A 13,861-nucleotide genomic window follows, 5' to 3' on the forward strand; every position below is an offset into this window, starting at 1 on the left:
ATAGCTCACTGTGTGATGTAATGTTGCTTCCTCTGGTGAAACCCTGCTCCTGAATAAAAAAGATTTCACAGAATCGCCCACTTAATGGAAGAGATGAACGTAGATCTAGGTAATTATTGGTATGACACGCAGTTGAAATTCCCAAATTTAGTGCAAACCAAAATGATTTTAATATAATATATGCCAACAAATTGTAAGTCGTCCAGATGCATTTAACATAGTTTACAGGGCAAATGCAATCTCTGGCTGTTAAACACCCAAGAGGTTCTGCATCCTACCACTGACCAACACAACAGCACAATGCTGTATGGAACGGAAACCTCTCTGGGCTGATAAGCGAACACTGCGGCTTAATAAAATGCAATGCACTTCTTTGTGCTTGGAAAACATGTAGCGGTACATTCAATCAATCAATCAATTAGTGTACACCTTTAAATAAACCTGAGAACACTCAGCATGGTCATTCTCACTCAGATTCATGAAGCACTCTGAAAGACAATCACATAAAAGCAGAGGTGTGCAACAACATATTGCCCAGCTCAGTGATGTATGTACAGCCCTCTCTGCTTGCTTGGAGGGATGGATTACCCTTTTATGACCCCTCATGTCAGGCTCCCATCAGAGGCCACTCTCTCATCTCCTAATCCCCTCCCACCCTGCAGTCCAGACATAGATCAACCTATTGACTTAAATAAGGAGGGCGGTTGAGTATGTGAAAATAGCCACTGTATGGCTGGTCTTTGCTTAGGTTAAAGGGTTTCACAGGACTTGAAAAACTTGCATCATAAAATAAAAATAATAGTTTTAAGTAATGGTGCGAAATGGTATTTATTGCTTAACGGTATGTGTTGTTTTGTTACTTATATGTAAATTCCCCTAAAAAGACACAGGTGGAATTTCACTTCCAGAAAGAATTAAGTTACTGGCAGCAATTCAGTTAAATATCCTAACATATGCATAGGAAGACAAAAATCAAAAAGTTAAAGAATTGTGCAGTAATTACACAGCAATAAAATAATGTGCGACATAGTTTGTGTACAGTATATGCGTGTTTAAGCCAGTGTTCCAAGCTCAGACATCTGGACTATTCTCAGGTGTCACAGGATCATCTAGACGTTGACCAATAGGTGTGCTGAATGCTGCATTCTTTCTGAATGGAGTGTCGCTTGTCCTGACTGCTGTTACACGCTGAAAAAGATAAGATGATACATCAATAATATAGATCAATAAAGCCATTTTTAAAGAATTTTCAATTCAACTCTATTGTCGAAGTAAATTATTGAACAAATAGTAAAAATAAATAATGATGTTGCTAAATAAGACTGGGCTACAGCAAAAATATTATTTATTTTCCATGTAAGCACAGAACATGAAAGCCAAATTGACTAGCTAGAAATAGCATTTTCCTCTATGAAAGTTGCAGATGAAGACCTAGTGACAATACATTTTTACAGAACCGTAAATGAAACAAGGAAATGGTGACAAAAATAAAGATACAATCCAAGGCTGATTTGTTTAACTGTTTTGCTAGTTGGACTGCCACAGTAGCTAGCTAGCACATAAATAAATTGCGACAACTTGAAGCAATGTCAGCCTGCATTAAAAAGTCCTACAGCACCACAGTACTAGGCAATCACATGCCAACACATACAGTACCAAGTAACAACAACAACGCCAAGAAGGTTTTATTGTTGGTCTGTAGGAATGAATACAGCAAAGCATCTAAACGGCTCATCTTTGGCAATTATAAATTTAATTAATTTGCAGTTAATTAATTCATTTTTATGGAATGAATTAACTATGCTAGAGGATGATTATTTGAAACCACCTATAACATGTTGCTAGTGCAGCTAGACAACTATGGGTACCAAAATGACTACACCTGGCAAATGATTTCCATGGGTGTACTTTTCCACACCAACTGACAACTGTACACTAATAAAGAACTGGCCACAATTAACAAACTGTAACCTATTTTGTCAAGATTATTTTAGCACAGTTTAAGCAGTATGGAGAACTATAATCCAGACAGTTCTGTGCTTTTCTGCTCCTTAATGCAATATTGTCCCTACCATAACAGACATATCTTATTATAAGTTATTCTCAGAGCATGTGTCAAACATTCTTGTTAATAAGAGTTAATTTATACCATTGTTTAATTCTCATTTTACTCTCATATAAGCATAGTATAGAAAATTCAACAGATACCAAAAATTATAAAAAGATATTGTGCTTGTGTTTGTGCAGTGACTCCTGCTCTTCTTTGTAGGTTTAATTTAAAGACAAATGTCAGTTAAATCCAAGCCACTGACTGATTTTTTCCTGATCTTTCTAGATAAACCATAAAAACACCAATTTCACAGAATTGCCATTTTGAAATGACTTTTCTGTTGCATATTTATGGAGAAACTGAAACCAATTTTGATCAACTTACCTGTACCTTCTGATAGTTCTCACTCCAAAAAGAAATGGCCTGGTCACTTTTGTAATCATGTTCCTATTGATGATGAAATAAACAAAGAAAAGGATTTTTCCTCAAACATCATACACTAAATTCAATAGGACACAGTAATATTTCAGATTGTTACTTTCCCCTTTTGTGTTGGGTTTGATTTTCTGCATTTTAATGCACATTTTTACATTTGCATAACTTTAAACAAAAATATTTTCTTGTTCACATGAAATCTGTACACTCTCTGCCAAAACATTTTGCTTTTTTATCCATACATTGAAATTCTCATCCATTTGCAGTGGTATGTTGGGATCACTTTTGAAGGGATCACCAAAGAACTATTCCCTGCAGTCAATTTTGATCTGTCGACACATTTAAATTGCATTTGAAGATTTCAAATTACATTTCAATTAAATATAAAGCTCTGAAGTCCTTTTCATTAATTTTGTAGTATGATGGTTAGGGGAAATGGGATTGTAAAGCAAAAGGTTGTGGGTTCGATTCCCAGGTGGGGTGCTGCCATTGTACCCTTCACCAATGTAATTAATTAGCATTTGTTCAGTAAGATGTCTAAATGGACTGCGTGCAAAAATGGAATCTCAGTGAGTCCCTCGCTCTGGATTACAGCATCTGCTAAATATAAATGTGCTATTTATTGCAAACAGCTGGTATAGTGATATTACAACTTTATGAAATAAGCGGTAGAGTATGAAACAAAGAGCAAAATTCAAATATGGCATCTCAACATGACCCCTATACTATACTACACCTTGGAGGGAGAGGGGGGTACTGATTGAAACCCAGGTACTTTGAAGTCCTCTCTTGTGGTGGAGATAAACTCAGCTGGAGGAGGACCAGGATTAAATTCTTCATCCACCTGCTGGCTGTAAGGTAAACAACACCAGCATGCGATATTAAAAACATTCTGGGATAAAAGAATTTAGAAATTAAGGTTTTAAGTTTTCTGCTGGTCAGAGAGTGATTGTCTGTTGCATTACACCACACTCAGAGTTCACAGACACCGTGGGAAGATTTCTAAATGAATAGCTGACGTGTATGGAGTGTTTTGGTTAAATTAAATTGGCACGGAGATTTGTTTGTATAGTTAAAGGCATACTATGCAGGATTTTCACCATGAAAATGTTATAAAACCACCATGATACACAGGCAATCTTGAGTCATTGCTTGTCTGCCTTTATTTGTTATTCTAAGAAGTGTTCGGAACGTTTCTGGGCATGGCCCTTCTTTCTTTGTGGTCTGTATCTGAAAAGCATGTGACCAATTATAGACGAAGAAGGAGAAGGAGAGGAAATTATATGGATTGACTGCAGTGAGTGGTGCGTTATCAGCTGGGATAGTGCTAGAGAAAGAGTTGCCTTAGTGGCTAACCTATTGCTATCCAAGTGGCTGGTCATCATTCAGGTTAGGCAGCTGCAGTTATTAGCTAAAAAAATTCAGTTATGTTTGTCAATGTTAGCTAGCTCTCCATGATGGCCCAAGAATTTGCTGGGAATAAGATTCCAATCCACTTCTCTCTGCACATATGGGGTATTTAGCTATTGTTAGCTAGGTAATAGTGGAGTCCATCAGTCGGGAAAATCCTACTATCCCGTATAAGTTAGGTATTTGAATATGACTGCAATTCTGGATATGACTGGCTGGTAGGCCACAGCCTGGAGCTCTTCTAGGTTACTTCCCCAAACTGCAGACGGGGGAAGGCAGCCTCCCATCAAGCTACGCGGTGGGGACACATACAACCTTGCTACAATAGACACACGAAGCAAGACTATGAAATATATGGTATGAAATGCAGACTGCCAACCGTGGCTGGCAATCCCAAAAGGCTACGCACGATTGGTGCTTGTGTTGCCCAGGGAAAGGAAGCATTAAGAAACAGGATAAACATCTGTCATAATGACTTGTCTGATTGTGAATCCATTAGAACTAAATACATATGCATAATTACATAACACAGTCATCAGACCATGGTAATCAGTGTAACTCATCAATGTCTTTCCATATTAATGTCAGCTGCAAGTCTTCATCTCAAGTGATCCAAGCACATATTATGCCTAACACTTCGGTCAGGGCTTCATCCATGCACTTACCATGAAAGACACACAATATGGACAAAATACGTAACCTTCCCCAGATTACTACATGGTCCATGTCCATCATGCAACTACATTATATAGATTACAAAATGAGGAAACACAATATGAAAACATATTATGAATAAGGTTTTTGAATGCATTAGCCTACATATTGGTCTAAATCTAAACCCAATACAGAGAACTACAGAGACACTCTTACAGGCACTCTATTATTGTTTGGGGTGTTGTAATTTAAAGAAGGTATGTATAAATATATAACTAAGTATTAAATAACTTTTATAAATCTAAAATTGACCATATCAGAAATATAGGTCTATAGTATTATTTCTCGGGAGTGCCCCTTTAGTCTTGGCGATTCAGAGTTGCACGTTGGACAGTAGTACAACACTAGAGCCACGCACTAGAGTTCACTAATTAAAATAGGTTTCATGTTTTGCAAATTGAGGTTTTTATAAGGGGTACCAGGGCCAGTCCGCGTGGTCGGGTATACATGAGAGCTGGAGCCAGACAGGCTGCGGTAGCTAGGATACCCAGGAGCCGAAACCCAGCCATGCTAGACTGCCCACAGCCATCTCTTCACTCGCAATATAAATTTCCAGAGCAGACACATATGTTCCCCCCATCACGGGAAGCAAACACAATAAACCTGAGCAAAGAAAGGAGGCAGACACCTCCACCTCCTCACCGGCACACACATGGCTTACAGGTGGTCCTGCACATACCCTGACCCATTAAACCCCACCTCTGTGTATGATCTCACACTATTTTAAAGGTGTGACACGCAAGCCACATTGAGGGAGAAGTCATTTGTGTTCCAAAAGAAGAAAAATACATAAGCTCAATGTATTTGAGGAGGGTGAAATCTGGAATACAAAAAAATATTTAACAGAAAACCATGTATATCTGATATCTGATGGGGCGACATAGCTCAGGAGGTAAGACCGATTGTCTGGCAGTCGGAGGGTTGCCGGTTCAAACCCCGCCCTGGGCATGTCGAAGTGTCCTTGAGCAAGACACCTAACTCCTAATCCCTAACTGCTCTGGCGAATGAGAGGCATCAATTGTAAAGCGCTTTGGATAAAAGCGCTATATAAATGCCGTCCATTTACCATTTACCATAAAGGATCATTCCACGAAGATTCTAAATTTGATAACACTTTGTGATTACTAATTTGCTTCTCACGAAGAAGATTTGTCATGGTTTTGGCTGATGCCACCATTTCTTTTCCTTCCTGCGCCTTTTCTTCAGTTATTACGGCCATTGGTTTTTTCATGCACCTTTTCTTCAGTTATTACGGCCATTTGAGTTGATTGAATTATACACGTGCAAATTTCCTTTTACTATTTGCACCTGTTGGTGTTCTATTTAAACCCTGAGCAAGCCGATAAGCTTTGCTTCAGTGTCACTTATGTTGCACGAGAGCCGGTATTCTGTCAAGCGAGGTAAAGGTAAAGGTAAAGGTAAAGGTAAAGGTAAAGGTAAAGGTAAAGGTAAAGGTAAAGGTAAAGGTAAAGGTAAAGGTAAAGGTAAAGGTAAAGGTAAAGGTAAAGGTAAAGGTAAAGGTAAAGGTAAAGGTAAAGGTAAAGGTAAAGGTAAAGGTAAAGGTAAAGGTAAAGGTAAAGGTAAAGGATTGAGCTGCGATATTGGATTGTTGTGGCTATAAAATTAGCACAACAGTCTTTAGCTTTTTTAGATTGTGGGCAACAAGTTAGTGCCACAATCTAAGCTCAGTATTTCTTTAGGGTTTTACTTTTTCAGCCTCGGTTCGAGGTCTGTTTTCTTTGAGTTGCCCCGTTTTCTGCTCCGGCAGTTTTGTTTTATTTTCATACTCCTTAAGCCTTAGTTCTTTTTTACCCAGTACGTGGGCTGTGTAGAGCTTTTCTTTGGGATACTCTCCCTAAGGAGTATTGTTTTCCTTTCCCTTGTCTCTTGAGACTTTGTGGCTATTTTACCTCTGGTTAATAGCTTAAAGAACCCCCTGTTCAGTCGCGGTTGGTCTCCCAAAACTCCAACTCCCTCACAGATTACAAATCTCAGGCATAATGTCATGAAATTAAAATGTGTAATCCATGCAGGAACCTTAAAAACCATGCAATGAACACAGGAAGGTATTGGTATACATATTCCTCTACAAATGTCAGAATAGCTTACATTACAAACACTCCTTTTTTCTACAGTGTGATTCCTAAAATATATTGCTGGAGTGTATAAGTTACATTTATGTATCAATGCACTGAATGGCCAAAGCAAAAACACTGAGTAATAGTCCTTGATTACTAACAATAGGCTATACGTCAATCTCAGACATTATTGCCAGTGCTTATTGCAGTGTAATATAAGCCTACGTTTTTCCACACAGTACTATTTAGTAAAGTAGAACTGTCTGTGTATACAACAGATTACTTCATATACACTTGGTTAGTGTCTTCCCCAAATTTATATCAAATTATCATTTAATATTAAATGTGTGTAGCTCCTGTTAGGTATATTATTAGGCAAATTCAGAAAATTATTGAAATTTTGATCTAATGATACAACTAACCACTATTTGTCCATGCACATGTTTACATCATGCTCTTCCTAAGGTTTCCTGTCAAGAGAAGGTTTTTTCTGTTGAATTTAAGAGGAATATATTCTTTAAATGGAAATTTGCCTCGTTGAGCAATTCAATAACTTGCCAAAAGACTGTTCCATCAAACAGGTAAAACATAATTTAAACACAAGGTACTAGTAACAGAATACCTAAACAGAAGCACAGAACTTAACAGAAAGAAACACACTAACCTTATTGTCTTGTAAAGGGCTTTTTCTAAAAGTTCTTCTCGTAGCCCTTTCAAAAAAACAAAAAAAAAAAAACAACAAAAAAAAAAAAACATGAAAAATTGCACTCAGGAAAATATGTTATCAGACTTCTTTATGATATAATTGGCTAGGCCACATACCTTGAAATTTTATACTTTAATATTACACATTGCATAGATTTTAAACACAGGCATTGACTTCATTTGTGCACAAGTGGCTGATAAGCTAATATTTGATTTAGAATATGTTCAGTGTCCCCTTGGACATCCCCTTGAATAAAAACAGACAGCTTCTATGGCACACAATGCAGGAAACTACTTCATATGTTGTATTACTTGCCCCTCTGTCTTATCTGAGGAGCCACAGGGGGAATGAAATCCTCTTTCACTGTCGTGACATCTTGAGCTTTAGATACCAGGTCCATAGAAATAATCCCTTTGTGTCCATGTTTGGAAATGTGAGCTTTGGATTCCTCAGTATCCAGAAATGATGTGGCCCTCTAAAAATAAAAAAGAAAGAGAGAGCTCATATACGATTGAAGCTGTGGTACAGAATTGTCTTTAATCGCAAAATGTGGATCATGGGACTACATCCAGGTATTACTGTTTAAAATGCTACCATTTGGACTGAGGCTACATTACATTACAGGCATTTGGCAGACGCTCTTATCCAGAGCGACGTACAACAAAGTGTATAACCATAAGTGAAGTGTGAAGTCTAAGCAAACTGGAAAACTAGGCTATATTGCATCAGTGAGTTTAACAAATAAAACTGCAGAGAGGTGGATGAGAAATGTAGCAACAGCTTAATTTTCTTAAAACTCTATCTGACAGAAATTACTCAGGGTTGCATATTGAAATTACCCTGGATTGCGGTTTAGGCCTGAAACGTGATAGGCTACACTAGAACACTAGTGCAGTTGAGAGTTTGTTCTTAAAAGATAATAATAGGCCTAAATAAAGTTGTATGAGCGCACTTCATTTTCATGAACGTGGTTGTCCTACACAGGGCATTGTGGGACACGTTTGTTGTAATTGTAGCCCATATGTTTATGCACATGAGCAAACTTCATTCTAACGAAAGAGGTGAGTGCCATTAAAGATTTAGAAGTTCACAAATCCTCTGAACCTTTGTTTTGCATATTGCATATGGTTGCCAGATTACTTGTACATATTTGTACATGTCCGGTTTGTAGTTCCGACCGGACAATATAACGTACGGTCGGAGAAATTGATGGAAGAAATTTACCGGTAGTTTGTAATGAATTTCCGTCACAATTACACCTGGTTCGTGATCAGTTTCCGCCTAACTCCCGGTCCGCCATCGGTTCTGACAGCGCATCGCTTCATGCGCATGTTGTCCAGTTTTGACAAATTCTCTATCTGCCAATCCTATTCTTGCACCGTCATATAGGGATTCCACATTGAATTTGAAAAAAACAGCTGAGCTCTGTTTACAGCGCAAACCTCACAACAGACTTCGTTATACATTTTCGCAGCGACGTTCGCTTGGTACCTAGCTACTGGACTGATGCTAGTTAACTATAAAACATGAAGTTACTGTCTACTAGCCAATACACAACCTTTTTCGTAGGCTGCGACTCACCTCTTCCACCCAATTATCCAAGAGACATTTTCCTGGCGATGTTTTATCCACATCGTCTGATGTGTTCATTTTAACCTTATATTCTGGGTGTGTGAATATACTGTATTTTCTTATTAAAATAATATCAACTCGTTTATATTTTTCTTGACTTTGCAAAAGCAAGGAAAACTACTCCAAGCTCACAGCAATGGCGGAACCGCTTGAAAAGCGTCACCATAGCGACTGTAAACAATTGGCGTCATCTGCGAGATAGCAGATTCCCCCAACTATAGTAGGCCAATTTATATTTCTAAATTTGGTATTTATCTCCAATACTCTTTTTGAGAAGCTGCATTTAATCCTAATGATCATATCCTCACAATGTTTTTTATATCCCATAAGTTATTACAATATAATTGTTACATTTCATTTCATTACATTACATCGATTTAACACACAGCACAATTCCCAGTGTTCAACATGGGACAATTAGCTGCTCTGTAAAATTTAAAGGTAGGCTGTGATATACAAATGTATTTTATACTAAGAATTTTGCAGTGCATTCTTTATTAAGAGTGACATCCAAAATCAAATAGGCCAAGTGTATTCATATAGGTTAATTAAAGCAGCGGGACAAAAGTGCAGCATAGGCTAATCTTCTCATTAATAAATATTTCCCTGTCGTCTTCATGCATCACATAAAATCTTAATATTATGCATGAATCCATTAATAGCATCAAATAGGATAGTTGGAACCTTAAAAATGAAAGTAGTAGATACTTTGAAAATGCATGTGTATGTAGGCCTAACTGCCATTTCAGTTATGAAGACCTTTTTTCAACACATGTAAAATGAATGTCAAGGGGCTATAAAGTAGCATTAATCTAAAATAAGCTCATTTTAGCAGACCCACAGCCCTAGCCTTTGCCCTTTCGTCTGTAGCTGCGCTTCCGTGTGCTTGCAATTTGTCATCTGGGAACAATTCATAATTTAATTGTTTGCTGAATATATTTTAATAATCTAAACTAATGCTGCAAGTAGCAACAAATTATTCTTAAATATGAGATTGTACAACTAATTCTATGGCTTTCTAACAATGGGGGGAAACAGAAAGTAAGGCTTCCATATGACTGGTTTACTGTTGGTAAATGGTAAATGGACTGCATTTATATAGCGCTTTTATCCAAAGCGCTTTACTATTGATACAATTGATGAATACTGTTGCCTTTCTACAATTCAGTTATCCTTTTCTTACCTTTGGCACAATTGTTTGAGATCATGGCAACTTGTATGTACAGCCTGACATAGCCTACTTCAAGTCAGTTGGAAACACATTTACATAACCATGTATAACGGTTAACCACCAGTTTATATTAGACGTTTGTTTCCCCATCGAGCCTCTGAGATAATATTGTCTTTTGCATGTATCAGGGGTCTATATAAGCGTGTTAATGACTCACTGTCTGGGGAGAAATAGCATGCTGTTCAGTTGTTACAGTAGGTTAGGCCTATATAAAACATAGCATTGTGGTGTAGTTTCCCTTAGGACAGAGTAACAGTGTTCTGGGTTTTCTGATTAGATTTTTAAAGAAGCCTGGTTATGTCAGATTGGTCCAACATGGCGTCTATTTTTGGTTCCACCATATAGCCACTGCACATAAAACAGAAAGAGAAAAAAAATGGGAGAGGATGATCTCACTCAGACCATACTTTGGTCTGGATGGTTCTACATATTCAGGGTCTTAAAACTTGGATGCAAATCATTGGTAATCTGCAGCTCATTTTTCTCTGTACATCTTTCTCAGTCATATCCCATACAATTTAAATGCTGCCTGGCAAACACAGCTGAGCATGCTTTGAGCACCCCTCTGTTCAATCAAGCAAACCCATCAATTACTGTGAGGGCACAATAATCTACCGATTCCAATTTAATCATTTAAAATGATTAATACCCTTGGCATGAGAGAATCGGTCGCCTCAAAGCGCACAAGTTATGAAACTGAAATGAGATTTCTTATGTGAAAAGAATATTTAAAATGTCACCTCCTATGACAGGTGAGAGCAACTTAACCTTCTACTCACTATGGAAATCAAGCTCCTGTTAAAAAGCACATTTTAATTATCTCACAAAATGGTTGTTGCATGTTGAGCCTTTGTGGTGCAACAGACAGTCAAGATTCAATATAATTATGTCCGTTTCTCTCTCATAGTGAAGAACAAAATACGTATGGTTGTCTGTTTACTGTACACAGTGATGAATAAAAACAGGACATGTAGCCTCAATTGTGTGCTTGCCCAGGGATGTGCAAACAGAGCATGCACAAAGTATGATTTTTTTTCACTTTTGGGGTTTTGGCATGCCAATGGGCCTAGTTTAAGACTGGCAATGGCCATGTTATCTGAGTCGAGTCTAATATCTGCAAATGTGCTCGGATAAATTGAAGGCATTCTTTGGTTGAATTTGGCAGATATCCATCTCTGATTTTCTCAGTTCTGAATTTACCTCTGCTCCCAGCCAAAAAACTGTTGGTTCAGGCACAGAGAAGAGAAGGTAGAGAAAATTAAAATGGCTTCCAGGAATCAGAATGTTTTCATGGAATATTTTACTGGAATACTGGTATTGTAACACCTGTAATTAGTGATGGTAATGTTTAACTTATTTTATATAATTAATGGTCTGGGAAACTGAAATCTGTGAATTCCTTGCTGATGTGTTGTTTTTATATATTCTTGCATTCACAAAGAGCCAAGAAATATTTTTAAATGATTTTTGCTAAAGAATTACAATTTTTAAATATATTTTAAGTCCAGTGAAATTGTCTCTGCATGTAATATGTTAATGTTTTCCAAAAATGAAAATACCTACAAGAAATGGGTTTTATTTCTGGAGCCCACAGGCACTGCAATATTGCAATAACCCGTACAGTTAGAATTTGCAGTGCCCATTGTCGCCTGAAATTTGTCGCAGAACATAATCATTTGGTTAAAAACTGGAAAGAAGACAGTCAGTTGTCACTTCTGGGGTCAATTGTCACAATTTAAATCCAGTTTCCTGGACCTTTATACAGTCAAATTCATTGTGACCAGAATATACATACAGTACACCAAAGTAAACAGCAGCACCACCGTTCTCCCAGTTGTCACGTTTCCAATTCACTCCCAGTCATTTTCAGGACCTCGCCGAAACGAATAGTTTGAAAGCACAAACTAACTACAGAGGACAATAAATCAGTCAAAGAGAATACTAACGTCAAACTGGTGCAGGTTTTGGCTAGCTATAAACAGAAAAACTATTTTAGACTGGCTAGTACGTAAATACAATGGGGTAAGCTCCACAAAATTGCTTGTGTCATACAAAGTGAAATATCTTTAATAACACGACAAATAGTACTGTTGTATTGAATGTATTTATGCAACAGATTGCTATCATTACCATCGCATTATTGCTTTCCTCACATTTATTTCAAAATGCTGAGCTCTTTATTTACATAGTACAGTTACACGACATATAGCCTACACATTCCATAGAGAGTGGATGGTTGATGGAGAGTAGAGTTGATGGTTTGTCCTGCAGGGACGGCACAAAGCAGCCAGTCACTGACAGTTTTCCCAGGAGGCACTTGGGGATGTTTGGAGGGACGGGAGAGTAAACATTGATTCCAAACAGCTGTCTGGAGAAGGAGCAAAGTTTAAATGTTGCTTCCTGTCTATTCATTCCAGACAGTGATTTAATCCACAATTTTCTATGTCTCTCTCTCTCTCTCTCTCTCTCTCTCTCTCTCTCTCTCTCTCTCTTTCTCTCCTATATGTATAGAAATTATATATTTCAGGATCAAAAACTGAGTGCATTTCATGGTGCACATGTGAATCAAACTCACAGGTGAGAATGATTGAGATCCTGAATCTAAGGAAGAGAGGCTATGAGAGATCTGGACATTCATGGCACTTTTACCACCACGCAATAGAAAAGCCTCATATAAGAGAGACTGTTTTTCACATATTGGGACCCACATGCACATACGCATACACACACACACACACACACTACAATGTAAGACTACAATGGATGCATTCAGAGAAAGAACAATTGTTTATATAATTAAACCAGTGCACTGTTACCTTTATTTACATTTACATTCATTTCTATTTCCCAAATCAGAGATAGAGAAAATGGGAAAGAAATGTCTGGTAGACTGAAATACTCTTAAAAACTTCACTAACTGTAGGGCATACTGCAGCATTCATTGACCCCATTTCCTTCCTGTTGTGTTGCAACTGTCAATCAATAGAGAAGCAGAGAGACCAGACCTATTGTCTGTCCACTAAAAAAAAAAAGAAATTACAAATGAGAAATGTTTTCTGTAATGTATCATGGCTCTGCTGAGAAATTCCAAGAACTGCAAGTTGTAGAAGAACTCCCAGTCCTCCAGGGGAGGAAAAGAGTGGTGTCAGAGCTGGAGTACATAAACATCTGCCAGTCACAGCCTGAAGAACAAATAGCGTTATTGTGTGGTTATTGGGTTTGTGTCTTCTGCAGTTCATGAGATGTTTTTGGATGATGTTCATCAATGTTAGCTTTTTCTTCTTCTGCTTCTTCATCCTTAGTAGTAGTACTAGTAGTATAAGTAATTCAAGAATAAGAATAAGAAGAAATATTTTAATATGGAGGATGCTAACAGTTTTGATGAATATCCGAGCCATTATTTTTTAACGGAGGTTCTGACTGGATGTGCTTTGCACTGGATCTTTTTAATAAATGTATAATCATTCTGTGTATTTGTTTTCTGACAAATGTCCTTAGGTAGATCATGTCCATATCCATAAATGACATGAATTAATTTTATATGAATTCGACACACTGTGAAATTCTGGGAGAAGAAAGGTGGGGATGGTGAAAGGAAGGGAGTG

The 13,861-nt window shown here is 37.6% G+C and overlaps 1 protein-coding gene across 1 annotated transcript; it reads right to left on the bottom strand.

Moving 5' to 3' along the window:
- Positions 1-133: 133 nt before the first annotated feature.
- spag8 (sperm associated antigen 8) lies at positions 134-9,184 on the bottom strand. Its single transcript, XM_064308588.1, has 6 exons — positions 8,975-9,184; positions 7,709-7,868; positions 7,352-7,397; positions 3,222-3,336; positions 2,435-2,497; positions 134-1,188 (listed from the first exon to the last, which is right to left on the bottom strand). Exons 1-6 carry the CDS (start codon positions 9,041-9,043, stop codon positions 1,072-1,074), a joined length of 570 nt encoding a protein of 189 aa, XP_064164658.1. The 5' UTR covers positions 9,044-9,184; the 3' UTR covers positions 134-1,071.
- Positions 9,185-13,861: the final 4,677 nt, after the last annotated feature.

This window comes from Anguilla rostrata, chromosome 14 (assembly GCF_018555375.3).
Source record: "Anguilla rostrata isolate EN2019 chromosome 14, ASM1855537v3, whole genome shotgun sequence".
Classification (NCBI taxonomy): Eukaryota; Metazoa; Chordata; class Actinopteri; order Anguilliformes; family Anguillidae; genus Anguilla; species Anguilla rostrata.